At 43.5% G+C, this 22,187-nt stretch overlaps 1 protein-coding gene across 1 annotated transcript in view; it reads left to right on the top strand.

The window, feature by feature from the left end:
- The window catches only part of CLASP1 (cytoplasmic linker associated protein 1), a 4,127,769-nt gene that overhangs the window by 3,798,557 nt on the left and 307,025 nt on the right, over positions 1–22,187 (top strand). The window contains exon 37 of the mRNA XM_044073692.1: positions 16,680–16,870. Within this exon, the coding sequence (XP_043929627.1) occupies positions 16,680–16,870 (191 nt within the window). The remainder of the gene's footprint in view (positions 1–16,679; positions 16,871–22,187) is intronic.

Raw genomic sequence — 22,187 nt, 5'->3', positions numbered from 1 at the left:
AACCCAACATTTATGCCTAAGGTAGTGGCCAGTGTGGCCCTCAACAACCATTCACTTGCCTACCTTTTATCCAAACCCACAGAACAAGGGTGAGAAAATTCTGCATTCTTTGGACATACACAGGCAGCTGCGCCTTTACTTGGACAGAACTAAAGCTTTCAGAAAGACTGAGCAACTTTTAGTGTCATATACTGTAGGATCTCAAAACAGACTATTTCTAAATGGATTCTCAGCATGGCAAATCAGTGCCTAAGGGTATTGGGCCTCATTCTACCAGAGCAGCAGCCACTTCAGCAGCCTTCCTCAGAGGAGTACTAACCAAAGACATCTTAGAGGCTGCAACTTGGACTTCAGTGCACACTTTTACAAGGCACTACCATTTACCTCTTTACTCTAAATCCAGAGCAGGCTTTGCCACTGCAGTGCTGCAGGGTCTCATAACCTCTCCTAACCTTATTTAGCTCAGCCACCCATACTCAGTTTTGGGATTCAACCCAAGAGTAATGACTGCAACAGTGAAACTTGATGAACATAGTACAGTTGTGTACCTACCATAAATGTAGATGTTCGAGTGTATTCACTGTTGCAGTCCAGGTTACCCTCCCTCCGTCCCCCTTTCTTTTGCTGGGTTTATCTATACTTCTCTATTCTATATAATCTATGTGGTGTATTTGCTTGTAGATGAACAAAACGTTTCTTTACTGCATGTATGTTTATTTGCATACTATATTTAGCCTACCCTTTTGGGGGCACCTGACATCTGAAGAAAATGGCGTCTGCTGCATCTTTTATACCCCTGGCGCACTGACGTCAGGGAAGAGGCGACAGCAACCGACAACGGACCAGGACTTTGGAATTCAGGCCGACTGCAGGTAGCCTGCCAGCAGGATAACCCAAGAGTAATGACTGCAACAGTGAATACACTCGTACATTTACATTTATGGTAGGTACACAACTGTACTTTCTTGGAGCCAGTCTCAAGGAAAGGCCACAGCCATGCCCACCTTACCTCAAATCATAGATTACCTAGCAGAGCTGCTCCACAAAGGCCTATCCTTCTCTTCTATTAAGATTAATGCCTCAGCCATCTCGGCTCATTATAATACTGAGCCACCTCTCTTTTCTCACTCTCTGGTCAAACAGTTCAAGACCCCCGAGGAAACCTCCCACCCCTGCCTGGAACCTTAACTTTGTACTAGAGAAGCTCATGCTTCTCCCTTTTGAGTCTGCTGCTACAGCACAGTTAAAATTCCTCTCTTGGAAAACCGCCTTACTTCTAGCCATAACGTCAGTAAGAAGAGTGTCTGAGTTACAGGCACTAATGGCTGTGGAACCCTTCATTATTTTCCATGCTGACAGGTTTCACTCAGGACTTAACCCATCATGTAAGAGTGTTCAATCTCGCCGTTTGTTTTTACACACGGGTTCGGAGCCGATCCTCGGCTCCGAGACGGCCGAATTGCAAAGCTCTGAATCTCAGAGAAGCTCGAGACCAGCCCATATCTCACAATCCTCCCTGCCATTACTCTGATCTAGTTTGCCGCTGCAACAGATCGATCGAGGAGAGCTCGGACCAGATAGAAACTTGAGTTTTTGTTGAGTCTTCAGATAAGAATTCAAATTTTTTCTTCTTAATACTTCTTTATAGTTACTAATTACTACAGAAGTGCCGTGTGTGTGTGATATATATATATATTTACCCTTTTTTTCTTATTTAGCCACCCTTGTGGCCTAACCTTTTTTCTTGGGTGTGGTATTTTTTGTGAGAGTTTTATATTATGACTGTTTAGTATACATATATTGCTAGGATAGTTATTTTTTTCTTTTTACCTATTATAGTGATCTTCATTGTTACAGTGCAATGTCAGAAAAAGCCAAATCTGTTTTTTAAAGATGTCAGTGTGGGCAGAAAATGTCCATTACTGACAGTCATGCTTCCTGTGTCTACTGTCTTGGCCCTCTCCATCTCCAAGAAGATTGCTCTATTTGTCATTCCTTTAGTGGGAGGGTCATGACAGATAGACGCAGGAAGCTTATTGACAGAGGATTGTTGAAGCCGGCCTTTCTAGAGGCTTTGGACAAGTCTGATCAGTCTTCTAAATCCACAAAGGGGTCGAAGATGTCGGAGCCCATGTCATCGGCTCCGAGTTCATCTTCTAGGGTTCGTTCGCCGGTTCCACAGATCTCGGGGCCGAGCGTCGAACATTTATCTTTTACTGAGCCCCAGATCTTGGAACCGGTGTCGGAACTGCCACCACCATCCATTCTTCGGTCGGTGCCATCTTCGGCTCCTTCGACCCGTTCTTCCAGATCGTTGTCTGACACAGATGTGGATCGTGTCGTGCAGAAACTCGTGGAGAATACAGCCCTTTCCAGGTTAATTGCAGTTTCCTCCCAGCTGATGTCGAAACTAGAAGGCCTCCCCATATCTCCAACGGGTCCTCCTTCGAGACTCATCCAGATCTCGGAGCCGGGAGAAGAGGACCTGATGATAGTGGAGCCCTCAGTGCCGAAGCCGTCCATTGCACGATCGACACCTTTGACTTCGACTCCTTTGGAACCGTTAGGGGAGTCGCGGAGCCGACGGTCTTTGCTCGGTTCTGGGACCGAGAGTCGTACCGACCTGTCGGTGCCAACTCTCCCTCTCGGGGCCTCGGCACAGACTGGTTCGGCTCCGTCCTCGGGGTCGGAGCCCACGGCACCTGGTTCTGGGATGCTTCCGTGTTCTTTGGAACCGGGGGAGCCCTTAGCCAGGGGTTCTGGGGCCTTTGACCTTATGAGGAAGGTATTGTCTGCACAGACAACCACATCATCAGGGGAATCTTCTCCTTCCCCAAAAGGGCCACTTTCTGTTTCTGCCCCCACGATCCATCCCAAGCGTCAAACCCAATTGCCTCAGCCACCCACAGAGGGTTCTCCCTGTTCCTTGGAGGCCTCACCAGAAGCCCCCTCTGATGAGGTCCCAAGGAAATGGTTGTGCAAGAGGAGGCACATAGATTCCCCACAGGAATCTCTAACGTCTGACACCAACTTGGATGAGGCAGAGGGGTCCCCCAAATCACCCTCGGAGGATGTGTCATTTGCAGACATCCTGGAGATCTTGAAACAGAGGGGTGATTGGCAGTCCCTAGCCCCCTCTGAGGACGTGTCGGTGCTGCTGAAGGCGTTTGGGGCTCAACCTTCTACCTCCTGGGTGACCCCGCCCTTCGATGAATTAATGGATTTGATTGCTCGAAGGGAGTGGGAGACACCTGACACAGTGGAGCCAGTACCTAGAAAACCAAAGAAGTTCATCACTGCCCCCAAGATAAATCTTATCTCACCAAGGGAGTCCCTGTCGACGCTATGGTGGTGGCGGCAGCCACGAAAAAGGAGATGTCTGAGTCTTCCTCATCTGTTCATCCTCCTAATAAGGATTCTAGGACTATGGACAGATATGGGAAGCGCATTTTTAGTTCAGCGACTTTTTCCATGCGTTCGCTGAACTACCTGACCCATTTCACACGATTACAGAGGGATCTCATCAGGGAGCTGACAGATACCCTCCAGGGTAACACAGATGCTGCTGTTTCAGATAAGGTAACAGCACAACTTAACACCCTCACATCCATAATAAACTCATCCATGAGGCTCATCTCGTATGCAGCCGAGGGATCGAGTAGAGCTGCAGCTTCAGCGATTGCTCTTCGAAGACAATCATGGATGCAGCTGTGCTCCTTTGCGGAAGCCTTCAAGTCTTCCTTTGCTAATGCCCCTTTTGATGGTGCTACACTTTTCAGGCCCAAGGTTAAGGAGACTCTCACACGGTGCGAGCAAGAGCGAAAGACCCTGTCTGCTGTCGGGGTCCATTTTTCCGCTCATACTAGACCGTACCCCAAAGGGCAACAAGGCGGAAAAATGTGGTTCCGTAAGAATCAGGGATCTTTCCAAACCGCACAGAGTGATACCCCTCCAGAGGCAGAGGAGGGGGTAGAAATGGAAGACGCCACCCCGGCTGCAGAGGGGGTCCGCATAACCAAGGCGACAGGGATTCCGTCCCTGGGAAACCTTTCCAGCACTCCTGAAGGGAGGCCCAGCTGTCCTGCTCTGGAGGCAGTCGGGGGTCGCCTAGCTTTATACCCACTGGCCTGGCTAAACATTACTTCAGATTCTTGGGTAAAAAGCATTATAACCAGAGGATACAAAATCCCCTTCTTTTCAACACCACCCCTACAAAGGAAATTTCCAGACGTGCCACCCCGTCTGTGAAAACTAGCAGCTGTAGAAATTTCAAAGCTGCTCGAAAACAGAGTCATCCAACCAGTCCCGGCGGACCAAAGAGGATTCGGAACTTACTCAAGGTTCTTTTTAGTTCCAAAAAAGACAGGGGACTGGAGACCGATCTTAGATCTCAGCTGTCTCAACAACTTCGTGAAGAAGGAAAAGTTCCGAATGGTCACGCTTCAATCGATCCTTCCATTCTTACAGAAGGACGATTGGATGTGCTCTATAGATCTCAAAGACGCGTACTACCACATCAAAATGGCCAGACCGTCCAGAGATCACCTGCGCTTCCGGCTGGGGACCAGTCACTTTCAGTTTCGAGCTCTGCCCTTTGGACTCACCTCAGCCCCCAGGGTGTTCACCAAATGCATGGCAGTAGTTGCGGCTCACTTGAGACGACAAGGATTCCAGGTGTTTCCCTATCTGGACGACTGGCTCCTCACCGCCACCACCGAGCGTCGACTATTGCAAGCCAGAGACTACATAATCGGCCTTTGTTCCCACTTACGGATATCCATAAACTTCGAAAAGTCTTGTTTATCGCCCTCACAGTGTATTTCCTTCATCGGAGCAGATCTAAATACACGATCGACACTACTAAAACTCCCCCCAGTAAGAGCTTCAATGCTCAAATAGCAGGTCCTACTTCTTCTAGCCAGCAAGAAAGCCCCAGCCAAACTGGTGTTAAAAGTATTGGGACTGATGGCAGCCGCATTAATTGCAGTCCCTATGGGAAGGTTACACATGAGGATTCTTCAATTGCTACTTTTTGCGCAGTGGTCATTCCAACTACTACCCCTAACGCACGAGATCACGATAACAGAATCTTGCAGACGGGACCTCTCATGGTGGGTGTGCAACCAGAACCTCACTGTGGGTCGTCCGTTCATTCTACCCATCCCAACAGCTACAATAACCACGGACGCTTCCCTGATAGGGTGGGGGGGGCATTTTTCAGGGAAGAACAGTCCAAGGAGAATGGTCCAGCACGGAGTACACTCTACATATAAATGTTCTGGAGTTGAGGGCGGTGTTCCTAGCGTTGCAACACTTCCATCCCCTCTTACCTCTAGGGACAGTAGCAGTTCAGACAGACAACATGTCGGTAGTCTGGTACATAAACAAGCAAGGGGGAACCAGGTCTTACCCATTATGCAGAGAGGCCATGAGAATTTGGCAATGGGCAGAGTCCACGGGTCGCTTTCTGATAGCAACGCACATCCCGGGGTCATCCAACGTCATTGCGGACAGGTTGAGCAGAGCCATCCTGTTACCTCACGAGTGGTCCCTGAATTCACAGACGGTGGAAAAGATCTTCTGCAAGTGGGGCCAGCCTTGCTGCGATCTGTTTGCTTCCCCATTGAATGCAAAATGCAGAAGCTACTTTGCCCTTCTGCCCCCTCCGGGGGATGTCCCCAGGGATTCACTGATACACGATTGGCCCCCGGGTCTCCTATATGCATTCCCACCGACTCCATTGATTCCCAGATTTCTTCAGAAAGCCAGGAGCATGTAAAGGACTATAATACTCATAGCCCCATTCTGGCCTCGTCAAATATGGTTTCCCTTTCTTCGAGCTCATCAAATAGAGGAACCATGGATTCTGGACCCAGTGCCAGACCTGCTGACACACTCGTCGGGAGTTCCTCACCCATCTCTACAGTCCCTCAAACTAGCAGCTTGGCTGCTCCGCTTCCCTGCCTAGACAGGTCTCATCTTCTCCCTCCGTCAGTTCAACACATCCTGGTTGCTTCTCATAAAGCCTCTACTACTAAGCTCTATACGAGTAAAATATGGTTTCCCTTTCTTCGAGCTCATCAAATAGAGGAACCATGGATTCTGGACCCAGTGCCAGACCTGCTGACACACTCGTCGGGAGTTCCTCACCCATCTCTACAGTCCCTCAAACTAGCAGCTTGGCTGCTCCGCTTCCCTGCCTAGACAGGTCTCATCTACTCCCTCCGGCAGTTCAACACATCCTAGTTGCTTCTCATAAAGTCTCTACTACTAAGCTCTATACGAGTAAGTGGAAACGCTTTGTATATTGGGCATCTAGTCAAAATCTAGATCCCTTGGTGTAGCTCCTTTACATAAAATTTTAGAATTCTTATCCATCCTTTTTCATGAAGGAGCTTCTACTTCCACTCTAAGAGTACAGTTGGCGGCCATATCAAGCTTCCATATTGGTGAAGGAGGTTCTTCCATTATGTCTCACAGGCTTTGCAAAGCCTTTTTGAAAGGAACCTTCCATCTTAGACCACCTGTCAGAAAACCTTTCTTTCCATGGAGCCTGAATTTGCTACTGTCGCAACTCATGTTGCCACCTTTTGAACCTGCTTCGTCATGCCTCCTAAAGTTCTTGTCGTGGAAGACGCTGCTTCTCGTCGCCGTGACCTCATCTCGTAGGATCTCAGAGCTGCAGGCATTATCGGTTAGACCACCTTACCTGATATTCCACCCAGACAGGGTTTCTTTACGTACAAATCCATCTTTCCTTCCAAAAATATGTTCAGTTACCAATATTAACCAGTCTATAGAACTCCCTACCTTCTTCAAAAACCATACTAACAAATTGGAGTATATGTTGCACAAGTTAGATGTCCACAGGCAGCTAAGAGTTTATTTAGACAGGACCAAAGCTTTCAGAAAAACGTATCAACTCTTCATCGCTTTTGCAGACAATAAAAAGGGCATGGCAATTACTAAACGTACACTATCTAAATGGCTTGCTGACTGTATAACATTTGTATACTCTAAATCAAACCAATCCTTACCAAACAAACCTAAGGCCCATTCTACCAGATCCATTTCCACCTCCTTAGCTCATGCGGCTTGCTTGCCTTTGGACACTATTTGTGCAGCAGCCACGTGGTCTAAACCACATACTTTCATCGCTCATTATAGAGTGGACAAGGTCTCCAAGGATAGGACATAATTTGGTTCCACTGTGCTTAGGAACGTTCTTCCATGAGTCACTCGGGGTCACGGAGCTAGGGATGCTACCCGTGTGTAAGAACAAACGGTGAGATTGAACACTCTTACATAAAGAAGTTATGTCCTTACCATAACGTTCCATGTAGAGTGTTCATCTCGCCTTTGTTCTTACATTCCCTCCCTTCCCACCCCATGTGTTTGGAAGAACTGGTAGGATTAGAGTCTGATCGAAGTGTCTTGACCCTTTGCGGGGTATATGGTCCCGTGTGTCATGGGATATATGTTTAGACCATTAGTTATTGCTGTGGTGAGAGAGTGTCTCTGAATGGCTGAAGAGAGTGTATGCTTCTAGCACCGCTGGTGTTGGATCCTTCATCTGGTTTGCTTGCAAACTAGATCTGAGTAATGGCAGGGAGGATTGTGGGATATGGGCTGGTCTCGAGCTTCTCTGAGATTCAGAGCTTTGCAATTCGGCCGACTCGGAGCCGAGGATCGGCTCCGAACCCGTGTGTAAGAACAAAGGCGAGATGAACACTCTACATGGAACATTATGGTAAGGACATAACTTCTTTTTTTATGCCCAAGGTGATATCCAGTGTGGCTCTAAACCAATCCATCAATTTACCAACCTTTTTTTCCATAATCCTCAGAATAAAGGGGAAAGGATCCTGCACTCTTTGGACGTGCACATACAACTCAGTTTCTACCTTGTCAGGACTAAGCCTTTCAGAAACTCTGACCAGCTGCTAGTCAGCTTTGCCACAGGGGCAGAGGGCAAGGCCATTTCAAAGGAAACCTTTCCAGGTGGATAGCACACTGCATCCATTTCTGCTACAAACACCATGGAAAATCTACCCCACAGGGGATCGGAATTCATTTACACTAGGGCTACCTCAACCTGTACAGCATTTCTCAGGGGAGTCCCTACCAGGGAGATCCTGGAAGCTGCAACCTGGAGTTTTGTACACACCTTCACCAAGCATTACCACTTACCTGTCTTTTCTAAATATAAAGCTGGATTTGCCACAGCAGTCTTACAAGGCCTGCTAGCCAGCCCTACTACTTCTTGACTGCCTCCACCCTTCCTCAGCTTTGGGAATCAACCCAAGTGTGATGACTGCAACAGTGAAACACGAAGAACATAGTACAGTTGTGTACACTTGCCATAAATGTAGATGCTCGAGTGTATTCACTGTTGCAGTCCTGGTTACCCTCCCTCCAGCCCCTGACTCTTCTGTGCTTTCTACCTATCCTCTTTTTGGCCATACCTTATGGCTATGGTACTTACTTTTTACTGGAGGTGTAGAACACCATGTAATTGCTTCCTATTTTGGGGGCTCCTGACATCTGGGGCAAGAAAAACTGATGTAATGGTGTCGGCTGCATGTTTTATACCCCTGACGACCTGACTTCATGGAAGAAGTGACAGCATCTGACGCAGAAATCCCAAGACTCTGGTATTCAGGCTGACTGAGAGCTACCTGCAGGCAGATAACCCAAGTGTGGTGACTGCAACAGTGAATACACTCGAACATCTACATTTATGGTAAGTGTACAAAACTGCACTTTCTGGAAGACAGTTTCAGTAGAACTCTTGCAGGCTTGTCCAACTGTCACACTCTGGAGATGTTTAGGAGTTGTCTACCCCTCACTCTTCCATCTTACTGTGTGGGTAGCTGTCATGAAGGTCAGATGGGGGAGCACCATTATATCCAGAAGTCTGTCTCTTTGGATGAGATTTATACAGCTGCGACTTGGGTTTTTATATACTGGATGTGAGCCTTCATTTTATTTGTTTATTTATTTATTTTTTATTTTACATTTGTTGACCGGGAGAGGTCCAACTGAATTACAAGTCCATTTTCAGTGGAGGCCCGGGGAGAAAAGTTCCAAGAGAACAATTTTTTACAAAACATAGTTTTAAGGACAGACTTTTGACATAAAATTTCCATAGAAGTGACTTTGACATGCATATTAACTAACAGATAGGATACATTCGTTCTCTACAATATAATATTACATTTTAGAAGATATTCCTAAGTTTAGGATTCCTGTGATAGATTTACTATCAGAGTAAAAGCAGAGAGACTTAGAATAAGGCTCCGAGAGAGCAGATGATGCTCGCTATAGTTGAGAAGGATAACAAATTGATTTACTATATGTCTTCGCCTGGTTTTAGTTGAAAAGGATAACAAATTGATTTACAGTATGTCTTCTCCTGGTTTTAGTTGCTTATGGAAAGCACAACATTGTTGGGGGTAGTTTTCCCTAACTCCTGGAGAGATGGGATGAGCAGTAGATTAACAGTCCTAAGTGGGTACAGTACTATGTTTGGTTAGCTTAGCAGAGTTACTTAAGTTAGGTGAAGTGTTCTAATGAGTCATTAGCCAGGGGGGACACTGGAGCCCAGTCCATTATTCAAAAAGTGAGTTTTAACAAGTTTCTTGACTGTGATGGGGATTTGTTGTCAGTTATCCTTCAAGGCCCCCGGCAAGTGGAAACTACGGCCCAAGCTGCAGAATCCTATATAAACGCATTCTATGGACACCTCCAGGAATGCATGGATCATGCTATCCCAAACAAAGCCAAGACCCAATCTTCCAAAGGCAGGCGTCCAGTCTGGTGGACCCCAGCCATAGATAAGCTGTACAACAGAAGGAGGAAGCTACTACACGATAAAGCAAAATCCCTAAAAGGGAAGGCATCTCTGATCAGTACTAGCAAAAAACTACGATCCCTCATAAAATCCTCCAAGGTCAGCTTTGAGAGAAAAATTGCACAGGAAACTAAAGATAATCACAAGGCCTTCTTCAGTTATGTTAGGAACCTGGGATGCAACTCCCAGATATGCTCAGAGTTGATCCAAAATGACAAAACATACACGTAACCTATGGACATTGCCAACATCCTGGCAGACAGGTTCAGTGCAAACCCCCCCCCCCCAAAAGAGCAAATATCTATCCCAGCAGAGTGCTGCCTCCCTAACATCTCAGATGCTCAGGTGAAAGCCACCCTCTCCAAAGCAAAAAACACAGCATCAATGGGACCAGATGGTGTCCCGGGTTGCGTCCTACATGAACTCCAAGAAGAACTAAACCCTCACGTAAAGCTGCTGTACAATCTCAGCCTTACTACAGGATATGTTTCCAAAGAATGGCGTACAGCAACAGTGGTCCCACTCCACAAAGGTGGTGCTTCTACGGACCCCGGAAACTATTTCCCCATAAGCCTGAGTAGCCTAGTCTGCAAAGCTATGGAGAGGATCATCATGGAACTCATAAACAAAGACATTGGGGACCTACAGACACTAGATCCTACCCAATTTGGCTTTGTTAAGGGCAGATCCTGCCTCTTGAACCTGGTCGACTTATTTGAAACAGTCACCAAGGCCATAGATGAAGGGAAGGTAGTCCACACAGCCTACCTGGATCTTGCAAAAGCATTCGACACAATACCCAACTCGGGCATCATAGATAAGCTATCCAGCTTAAATATAAACCCCTATGTCACTAGATGGTTGCAAACTGGCTCAAAGACAGAACCCACATAGTCAGAATTGCTGGGGCCATGTCAGACTCGAAACCAGTCACAAGTGGCGTCCCACAAGGCTCAGTCCTGGGACCTCTCTTGTTCGGTATATATTTTTCTGAGGTACAGGCTAACACGGGAGGACTGTGGCTGACCAAGTTCGCAGATGACTGCAAACTAGGCGCCATAATCGACTCTCCAGCTGACACGAGCATCCTTCAAAAGGGTCTCACAGAGACGGAAAACTGGTGCCAGAGCCATGGCCTAAAGCTAAACGCCAAAAAATGTATAGTCATACCCTTTGGCAAAAACAAAGTGCCCACAAATTACCACATAGGTGGTAACCCACTAAGTACGGAGGAAGTAATTAGGGACCTGGGGACCCAAGTCGATAGTAATCTCTCCTTCGACAACCACATTGCCAAAGTGGTTAGAAAGACCTTCTATGTAGCCCACCTTATCATGAAAGGATTCACATCTAGATCAAGAGAGGTAAGTGTGCCCCTTTATTCATCCCTCATCAGCCCATAATAGAATACAATGCCCCATTTGGGATGTACCTTACCCGACACCTGCAGCAACTAGAAAGACCCCAAAAGTACCTCACATAGAGGATCAAGGGACTCAAACAGATGCCATATGCTGCTCGGTTAAAGAAACTCCAGCTCTACTCAGTTGCATACTGCCTACTTAGAGGCGATTTATGCCTGACGTATAAAGCTATGTCCAACCAGGAATTAATGGACATGCTCCACCTCAGAAAATGCAAATCCCTTAGAGCTACGCGCTCAAGGGACTTGAACCTCAGAACTGAAATAAATAGGACATGCTGGAGGGACAGATTCATAATCCAGAGGCTCCCTTCGCTCTGGAATAAAATCCCAGTACATGTTAGGCAGAGCCCCTCACTGACTCTCTTCAAGAGGAATCTTGACGAGTGGATGGGAGATCGTAGGTTTACCCTGGGGATTACTTCTGTGTCACTACTAGACAGAGGCACAGTAAACTAACCTTAAAAAGGGCACAGTAAACTCAATTCAAAGGGTGGTGAAAGCCAAACACACTCTGGCTAGGCTTATAAATGCCCTAGGGCAGATAGCTTAGTATGAACCTATGTGGGCAGGAAGGGAGTTCCAAGTTTTTGCTCTACGGTGGCTGTAGACAGACTTACCAGCTTTATTGTTATACTTGGTTACTTTGAGGAGGTTTTGTGTGCTAGACCTCAAGGGCCTGGCAGTTGTATAGGGTTGCAAAAGGTTTTGTAGGGCTTGGGTGTTTTCAGAGTTCTGTGTTATTTTGTGGGCTAGTGATAGTTGATTGAGCTGAAGTAGTAGTGGTAGTTCCAGCCAATTAAGTTTTTTAGGCATTCACAGTGATGCATTCTGATGGGACAGGTTGTAGCGAATTTGGCTATCTTATTATAGCAACTATCAAGTTTGTTTAGGTCGGATTTGCGGAGATTTGTAAGCATGGGGGAGGCATAAAGTAGGGTGGATAGTAGGTGAGTCCTCGCTGTTGTAGTTTTGGAGTGATCAATGAGAAATTTTTTATTGTGATACAGTAGGCCAAGTTTTTATGTACTTTTTTATGGTTATAGAAATATGTAGGTCAAATCTAAGGTGATTATCTACTTCACCCCCTAAGAGTTTGGTATGATTTGTGGGCGTGATTGTGATCTTGTTAAAGGAGAAGATGAAGAAAGAATTAGTGGGAGGTGTGGCTCTGTGGGAGCTAAAGAGTACTAGCTTTGTTTTACTTGTAATCCAAGTTTCTGCTAGGGAAAAGCACTCTTGTGTTAGGGAGTGAAGGATGTCAATTGATTTGGCTACGCATATTATGGTGGTATCATCTGCATATTGCACTATTGGGGCTTTAGGAATACTGTTTGGGAGGTGATTGGTGAAGAGGGTAAAAAGAAGTGACCCCAGGATGGAGCCTTGGTGTACTCCTAGGGACAGTGGTAGGGAGGGGGAGAGTTGGTTTTGCCACATAACAGCTTGATTCCTTCCCTCTAGGTAGTTTTTGAACCAGGAGATGGCAGGGGTGATAAGGTTTAGAGTTGCTAGTGAAAGAAGGAGTTTATTGTCGTTAACCATATCGAATTCTTTGGACAAGTCAAGGAAGGTGGCAGATACAAGGAGTCCATTGTTTCTGTGAGTATTGACAATGTTGGTGAATTTTGTTAGTGCGGTGGTGGTGCTATGGAAGCGTCTAAAGCCATGTTGTTGTGTTGCTATTAGATTATTTTCTAGGAGATATTTCGTTAGTTGCTTGTGTATTACCCTCTCTAAAACTTTAGATAAAGGGGGTAGTATGGCTATAGGGGACAGTAGTTATTGAGTTCCAGGGAGGTTCCCCCTTTATGTAGAGGGATGATATGTGATATTTTCCATAGCTTGGGTACTATACACTCGGAAATGGATCTGTTAATTAGGATGGAGACAGGATATGATATGGCATCTGCAGCCAGGTGGAGGTATTCAGCAGGTAATTTATCTGTGGCTAGAGATGTTGGTTTAAGCTTGCGGAGTAGTTTTTCAGTGGATTTGGTTGGTTCTGGGTGGAAGCTGAACTTGGGGCAATTGTTAGTTGGGGGTGGGGGGTGGAATTGCAGGGGTAGGGATGTTGTCATAGGGGTAGTTGTTTGCAAGGGTCTGGATGGTTTTTGTAAAGTATTTATTAAACTGAGTGGGGATGTCTTCTTGGTTTTTATCTATTTTTGGGGTTGGGTTAGTTGTTTTACCTGGTTGTAGAATATAGTTAGTTGCTGCCCAAAATTGTTGTGGGTTGTTCCTCTGCTTATCCTGTAACTTTTTTTAGTAAGATGTTTTGTGAGTTTTTTTGGCATTGTTACGTAGTTCAACGTATATTTGTTTGTTCAATTGGAACTTACTGTTGAGGTAGTTGGTCCAGGTCTTGTTTCTTTTTTTGAGGAGGGATTTTGTGTCTGGGGTTAACCAGGGGGCATATTTAGTTTGAATTTTTGTTGTTCTGGAGGGGGCATGATGGTTAAGGGTGTTTAAGAAGGTAGTATTGAAATATAGTACAGCTTCATCAAGAGGTAGGTTTTATAGGGGAGTCCAGTTGCACATTTTTAGGTTGTTTATAAAGCTGGAGTGGTTAAAGTGTTTTTTTGTTTCTAATTTGGTGCATAGATATTTGGGTCAGTTGTGGTGATTTTGATCTGAGTAAGAATGTGGCTTGGTGGTCACTCAGGATGTCTGGTAGACACCCTGCTAGGGATATCAGTGATGGGTGGGATATGAGTATCCAGTCTAGAGTGGATTGGTCTTTGGTTCTCTTGTCTGTTCTTGTGGGGGAAGTGATGAGTTGGGTTAGGCCATGTAGTTTAATATGGGAGAGTGGGTTATGACTGGAACAGTTTTGCCAGTCAGTATTAAGGTCTCCTAATACTATGCTTTCCTGGGGGAGGGAGTTAGATATCCATTCTAGGAGTTTTTCTGTAATGGGAATATTGTTGCCTGGAGAGATGTAGCATCCTATGATGTTGATGTATTTACTATCATTAATTTTTAGTTTTGTTACAGTGAGTTCAACTTTATCGAGGTCTGCGGTTGTTATGTCTACTTTCTCAAGGATGAGGTGAGATTTATACACTATAGCAAGACCCCCCCCCCTTTTTTTTTACATATTCTATCACTACGAATTATATTGTAACCTGGTGGAGTGATTTCATTGTTGTGACTGCCTGGTTTAAGCCAAGTCTCTGTTAGTGTGACAATCTCAGGTTGATAAAAGGAGAGTAGTGCATAAAGGTCATGAACTTTGTTTAGTATACTTCCGACATTTAAATTTAAAATGAGGAGTGTGGATTTGTCTCGGTGCAGTAGGGTATCATTCAGGTTGAGGGTTGGGGCTCCTAGATTTTCTGGGCCTGGGTTTGGATGTATATCACCGCATCTAATGAGTTGGGGTCTGAGGTAAAAACAGAGTTTGAGTAGTTTGTTTAGGGTCTTAAAGTTTTTTATAGTTGTTTGGGACTGGTAGTGTGATGGCTGTAATCTGTGTACATAGTGGTGAATAAAGAAGGTTTGGTAGTGATATGGGACTAGTTGAGTAAAAGGGTGTGTTGTAATAATGTTAGTGGAAGTAGTTTTTCTTGGTATGTAGATAAAATTAAGTTGTGGTTGGTGATAGAAATTAGCAGTGGGAGGGTGGATACACCTAGAAGCAATAGTAAGAGGTGTATATATGTGGGTTTGGGTAGTTTGATTGGGTTTGGTCAAGAGAGAGAGATCTGCTTGGGATGGGGTAGGTGTGCTGGATGATGAGAGGTGTTGTTTGTGATTGTATGGTAGTTAGATGGAAGACTGTGCTTTACAGGATGTGGAATAGTGGAAGAGAAGGAAATTGGGTACAGGGGTGGTGCAGATTCAGTGATTGGTGGTTAGCATGAGGGGAGTGGCTAAGCTTAGTTGAAATGTAGCACTAGTGGGGGCAGGTGGGAATAGGGGGAGGGAGAAGAGCGGGGTCCTTTCTTGAGACCACCAGGGAAGTTGAGCTGAGGATTCAGTCCTGTCTTTTGAAGAAAATAGACTTGAACTTCCTAAATACAAAACTTATGTACTTACTACAGCAGTAAAATTTGATGATCCAAGCCATCCTCTTCAGTACACTGCCTAGTTTCCACAACTTTTTGTAAGAAGCTAGACGTAGTGGAGGTTGAGGAAAGGAATGTCATTAGATAGTGCTAAGCTCTCATGCAATGCATTTAATGATTTGAAGAGAAGGCTGAGTGCTTTGCATTATGAAAGGAGAGGAAGGACTGGAGTATGGGAAAGTTTTCAGTACCAAGCAGACTTGAACCTGTGGCTCTGTCTTAAAGATTGAAATGAGTGGACTGGGATCATCTAGATGTATAGTTATTGTAGGTGCATAAATTATGTGCATGAACATTGTTGTTGTAGTCTAGCACTAGTAAGAGAGGCAGTTGGGAGATGATTAATCTGGCAAACCTCTGAGTGGGAGAACTAATGGAAGCAAGTCATAGACTCGTTTCAGAAGAGCTTATATTTACTAGTATGGATTAGGTAGAGTGAAATATGATCTAAAATGGTGCATCACATTTCTAAATAGGATTGTCATTAACTGACCACGATCACAATTCTGCTGTGCATTCCACAGCTGATGTGTGCATGTTCCATAAAAACAGCTTGTACAGCTGTGCTGCAGGGCAAGGCAGTCCAGTGGCTGAGTAATGCATGTCGAATAATCTGGATTCTGTGTCCTTTTTGTGCACTGAGTGCATGGGCAGTAGGTCTGAAATGTTGCTGTAGTTGCTCTGTGTGGCTCCAGCTAATAATGCACTTTACTTTAACATGCCCTTTTTGTTGAGTTTATTTAAATTTGACAAAGCTAGCTGTACAACAGCTCCTCCTGGAGTTGTGTTCCCAGTGTTTGTAATGTCAGTTCAGTGGCACATTGTTGATGTTAGTGAATGCCCAGAGTAGCATATTAATCTATCCAGTTATTCTTGAGAATTCTGTGTGGGATACTTTTTTCTGCATCATTAAGTCTTGATTAGTCAAGACAGTGGAGCTTATCAACAATGGTAGCTGGGGATTTCTGCTCTGTTCTGAAGCCACCCAGTGTATGTTTGTTGAATCATGATTTACAGAATCGTAGTTTGACAAAATGCATATATGCAGTGCACAAACATACAATTCAACAAGCTGAGTAAGATTTCTTTTCCACAAGAGATTTTTGTCCAGTTGTTTTATGTTTCAGGTGAATGTTTTCAGACCACTGTTCAAAGTAAACTGCTTACATTTAGCTGTATTTTTCAGTTTTTTTCCTGTTTAGAAACTTTTTTTTTGTATTACTTCATTGTTATTGTTCTGTATGTATAACCTGTCATGCATTTTAGAGACATATTGATTTTTGTGTATCAGAGTTTGCTTTCACTGTAATAATCATGTTTTCTTTGGCTTTAGTTCCAATAGATCATTCAGACATAGTGGCTGACCTCCTGAAAGAATTGTCCAATCATAATGAGCGTGTAGAGGAAAGAAAAGATGCTCTGTTGCACCTTTTGAAGATCACACGCGAGGATAACTTGGGAGTGTGGGATGAACATTTCAAAACCATTTTGTTACTGCTGTTAGAAACTCTTGGTGATAAAGATGTAAGTATTACTGCAGCATTCTTTTTGTTTAGAATACTTTTAATGGGTTTATAGGTTATTACTAGAATGATGATGGAGTAGATCATTTGTAGCCTAGCCACCACAAATTAACTTCCAACTCCCCCTTTCCATGAGAGATACAGGGGCCAGTCCTGGGACGGCTGTCTATCCACTTATCTAGGTTGTGTTTGAAGAGGGTTATGGATTTACTTTGGTAATATAAAGGGAAAGCTTGTTCCAGAAGAGAGGACTTATTTGACAGAGAGAACGAGATAGATAGAGATATCCTACCAGAAGGATTGTTTGTTACCATAGACGTTTATAGCTTTTGATCAGGTGTTCATACTGCTTTTTTGAATGTATGGGAGGTCATTATAGATTAGGTCATGTTAGGCCTTATAGGCAAAGCAAAGGTCACCCCAAAGGAGTCTTTATAAAATGGAGAAGAGAGACAAAACTTTAAGGCGAGCCGTGAGTTTCAGGGAAGTCATGCCCTTGATACTTTTGGTGAGGAAACACTGGTTTGTTTCATAGGGGACTGTGTATTTTGACAAGTGCATACTAAAGTGAGTATTATATTTTATTACAGACTTAATGAGAGAGGAGTGGAGAAGGAAAATGATTTCCCTGGGTCTTTGCTCATCAGGTAGGCTAGGTAAGAGTACTTTCTGAAAGCAGTCGATATATGTTAGTTAAAGGAGTGTTCATTGTCTAAACATCTTGAGGGGGATGTCATGTATACAGTATGTGGATGGGTGCTTGTGTTTTCCAGTGGACACGGTACTGCACATTTTAGCATTGTGTGGTCCTGTGAAATAGCTTTGTACATGTTAGCCCCTCCTGAAGGATCTGAGAATCCTTTGAAGAGTTGATGATAGCTCCAAGTCTGTAATAATTTGCAAACTTGAACAGCCACAGACCCTTAGTGTCAGCTTTAACCTCAGTGGCATAAATACCAAATAGAAGTGGCCTTAGCATGCTCCACAGGCCTGATTGATTGGGTTCTGTCAGCAAGCGAGTTCACTATTCATTGGGTTATATAAGGGGGTTTATATTTAGTTTAATCATTTTGCCAATAATGCCGCAATATCGAATGGTATAGAAGGCCTTTTCCAGGTCACAGTACCATTCCCATCCAATGCCTCAGTGACTTTTCAAAGAAATATGCTAAATTTAGTAGGCAGGATCTTCCTTTTGCAAACTCAAACTGGTTTGGGTCCATGGCTTGTAAGATGATAGTATTTTTGTTTATAAGTTCCCTAATGATGTGCTCTGTTGCTTTACAAATTATGCTGTCACTGCGTATTGGTCTGTAGTTGTAGGATCACTAGTGGATCCACCCTTATGGAGGGGAATGACCACATCTATTTCCCCCATCTTTGGCACAAAACCGTATTCAGCACTTAAACTCCAAAAATTCAAGACTCGAAAAAAGTTGAACAGATGTAATAGATTGTTGATGAGACTCTGCTTCATATTGATGACAAAACAGACAGACAAATTTTTCAAAGTAGAAGTAGTGTTCTTGGCTCTGCCCTTTTGACCGGATTTGAGGTGATCTGTGGGGTGGGTGTAGGCACAATGGCATGTTAGGGGAGAGGTTTTAGGGGACAAGGGAGTAAAGTCTGGGTTAAATTTATTTGTTAGTATGTTTGCTGTGTCCTCAGTGATGGAGTAGATGTCATTGTTATGAGTTCAGTGCAGTGTCTGGTATTTTTTCTTAGGTTTTTAACATAGCTAAAAAGGTTTCTTTGGTTGTCTTTTGCAGAGGTAACAATTTTCGTGTCATACTTATTGGAGGATTTGAGTTTGCACCAAAGTTCTTGGTTTAACCTCTGAAGTTCACTTCTGGAGTTTGATATATTCAGTTTATTTCTCTGTATAAGGACTTTTCCCTTTTGTCATATAGTCGTGTTTATGCTGTTGTTCTACCATATGGGCTTAGTCCTAAACTCAGCATTGTATTTGTATTGGATGGGGAACAATGTCTCTGCTAAGGTGTGGCTAGAAATTGTCTACAATTGCAGTGGTGTTTGCCTGTGGATCCTCAAGGGGAGAGGATTCTTAAAGTGTATCAGGTTATCACTAGCTGCAATGCACTTGCTTTTGAAAAATCTCTGAATAAATTAGAATTTGTGGGTGAGTTGTTTTGGCCCAGCTTGACAGCAGTATATGTTTAGTCATGCTACAAGTGTGTGAAATTCCAAGAAGATCCTCTCTGAAGGATAGCTAGTTTAGTAAGTCAAGGCACTTTGATTTAGGTTACGTGGCGGAATACCTTTCCCATTTCTTTCCTACTGTGAAAAGTGCAAGTGCCTTTCTCCCAACCACACACACACACATTGATGGCAGTTCATTCACTTTGCCACACAGTGTTGCAGAGGATATCATTGTCACCTCACGGCAAGAGGTTTCCTGGTTTTATTCTCAGCTGGGGTGCCTTCTGTGCAGAGTCTGCATGTCCTCCCTGTGTTCATGTGGGTTTCTTCCAGGTGCTCTGGTTTCCTCTCACATTCCAAAGACATGCAGTAGACAGATTGGAAACTGTAAATTAGAAGAACAACTGTGGCAGGGCTAGCCACCTGGCAATGTGAGCATTGGCTCTAGATTGTCACTGTTGAAGTGACACCCCTACCCCATGTGCAAAAATGAGGTTGTGGATGGGTACTAGATTGATGGATGCAATGCAAATAAAATGTACACTTTGCTTGCAGTATGAGGTTTCCAAACGAGTTTTTTCTACCAAACTGTTTTTTCCCTGTACTTTTAGTGCTTGCCATTGTTATTTATTCTGATAGTTATTAGTTGTTAATTTTTTTCTTACATATTGAAAAGTTGAATTGTTTGATTTAAAAAAAAAAAGTGCTACTGATCGGAAGTTGCTGTGTTTCTTTGATGTAAAATGTTGTTTTCTTTAACAAACTCAGGTCATTTCGTGTCCTCCTCTTCTATGACTAAACAAAATGTTGTGTATAAACTTGTATTGCCACACGTTATTACTGAACACCAGTTCAGCATTAAAGAAAATGGCAAAGGTACTTTTTTATTTGAGTCCTTGAAACCAGCTCTTTTAAGAAAACAATTTTGATTTAAATATTGTAATGTATTCAGTGTTGAGGTTAGGTTCGTTTGTAAGCTAAAATATTGCAGGTGTGTTGTAGCTAGTCTGTTTCACTATTATTTTTGAATGGTGACATCAGGGACTATGGAAACAAAAGAATGACAGCAAGGTAAGGGTGTTTAGGTCTATCCAGTCTGTTCACTTTTCTGTACATCTTGTAGAAGCTGCAAGTCTTGCTTTCCGTTTTTAGAACTGTCACTAACCCCCCCCCCCCCTTACCTTCTGTCTTGAATTTTTGAGCATTCTGGCTCATTTACATCTTCGGCTCAGAATCTGTCCCATGTACTATTGATTTTTTTTAGAGAAATACTTCCTGATTTTTTTTCGTTTATTTTATTTTTTCCAGTATCACAACATACCTGTTAATTCTAATCCAACTAATTTCTGATTCATGTTTGTATCATTGATTTATCTTTTCCTTTCCATTCTTTTGCTTCTTCTATCTGTTGTACGAGTAGAATTATACCCTTTAGAGCTGGCAAATACAGCAGTTTTCTGTGACTTGCATGGCAAAAGCTTTGCTTTCTTTCATTGTCTTCTCATAACTCTCTCTTGCCCCAGTTGTTGTGTCTTTTGGCTTTTCCCGGTTAGGGGTCGCCACAGCGGAACTCCGGTCCGCTAATGATTGGCAGTAGATTTTTACGTGCCGAGTTGCCAGCCCTGACGCACAACCTTCAACGAAGGTACGCCCATTCAGACATGTCTCCACACAGAAGACGCTTTAGCTGAGAATCGAACAGGACAACGTATTACTGTGAAGCGACAACGCTACCGCAGCACCACCACCGCAGTTGTTTTTTCAACAACCACCCACCTTTTGTGCTACCTTTGGGTAATAAGATATTTAGATTTCTTTTTCAGATTTTTTTCTTAAGTGATGCAAATTAGTGGCCCCTTACACATGCACGTACTCACGCTAGGGGCCACTGACTTAATTAACCTATATTTCATTTTATTTTACACCTCTAATGGAATGTTCACTTTGTTGTAAAGTTTTATGCCAACCAGGCAAGCGTACATTTGCTAATCCAGTTACTGATTCTAAGGTCAGCCTCTGTGACATCCCATTGATTGTCATCTTTATCATATTGTACTCCTTTTTACCACATCCTGTTTGTCTTCTTATTTAAGCAGTTTCATACTGAGGTAATCTCCTGTGACCTATTTACAGACGTTTTATTTTCTTCCCATTTCTGTCTGGAGCAAGAGCAGAGGCCATAGTTATGTCCATATATGCCACATAAGTCATATCACATTGGTTCATGGTCCTTATTTACCTAATAAGAGTAATCCAGCTTACAGGATATTACCTTTCCACTGTAAATCACTGCTGTCTCTAGTTGTGGACTACATTGGATTTCAAGTATTTATAATTGTCTTCACTTGTCAGAGGCAGATGACAAGTTATGCATTATTTCCTTATCCCACTGTACATGCCATGTGTTTACGTTATTAGTGTTTTCATACCTAATGATCCACTGAAGAAAGTAGCCATTAGCTTTCCTAATACCTCTCAATTTCCTTAATTCCCTTGAAAGTCCATTGCTTATCCTGTTTGTCTCCATAGTACTGTAAGTATTTGCCTTTGTATTTTGTTTTATGACATCTATCAGTTTATTCTGAAAGTTGTGTAGGGTTCATCTCTCTTACTCACTTATTTTATGCAGTGTCCCACACTTAACTCTCTCCTCCTTCTGCTAATAAAACAATATTTTCAGTATTGGTGCTTTTTCCTCTTTTTTTCCACATCTTCTCTCACTTGTAAGCTGTAGTGTCCCACCATTTTTTTACCCTCTATAGACTTACACAAAGCATTGCAAAGACAAGATTGCTGGTGTAAAGAGACTCAGAAAGGTTGGAGTGTCATATTCTGTTCTGTACTTTCCTCTGTATGTTGTTATGTTACATTATATTATTTTAATATGTTTGTATGTGGGACATATAGTGGGTCTGTTATTTTTATGGTTGTATATGAGATAGCCAGTTTGTCTCATAAAAAATGTCAGTAATGTGTCTCTAGAGCATAGTTTCATCTTTTAAAGTCATGTTTGGAAACAAAACTGTAAATTTCAAGTTTCATAGACAGACCTTTCACAAAGAAAGCAGCATGTTTATAGTAAAATGAAGTTTATCACTTTATGAATAGACAAGCTCAAGTTCTCAAAAAGGTGCCCACTTGGCGGTAATGAGAGAATC

Source organism: Protopterus annectens, chromosome 6.part0 (assembly GCF_019279795.1).
Source record: "Protopterus annectens isolate FY-2018-M chromosome 6.part0, PAN1.0, whole genome shotgun sequence".
NCBI classification, from domain to species: Eukaryota; Metazoa; Chordata; order Ceratodontiformes; family Protopteridae; genus Protopterus; species Protopterus annectens.
The sequence above is the reverse complement of the archived record's forward strand: the minus strand, read 5'-3'. Positions and strand labels throughout refer to the sequence as shown.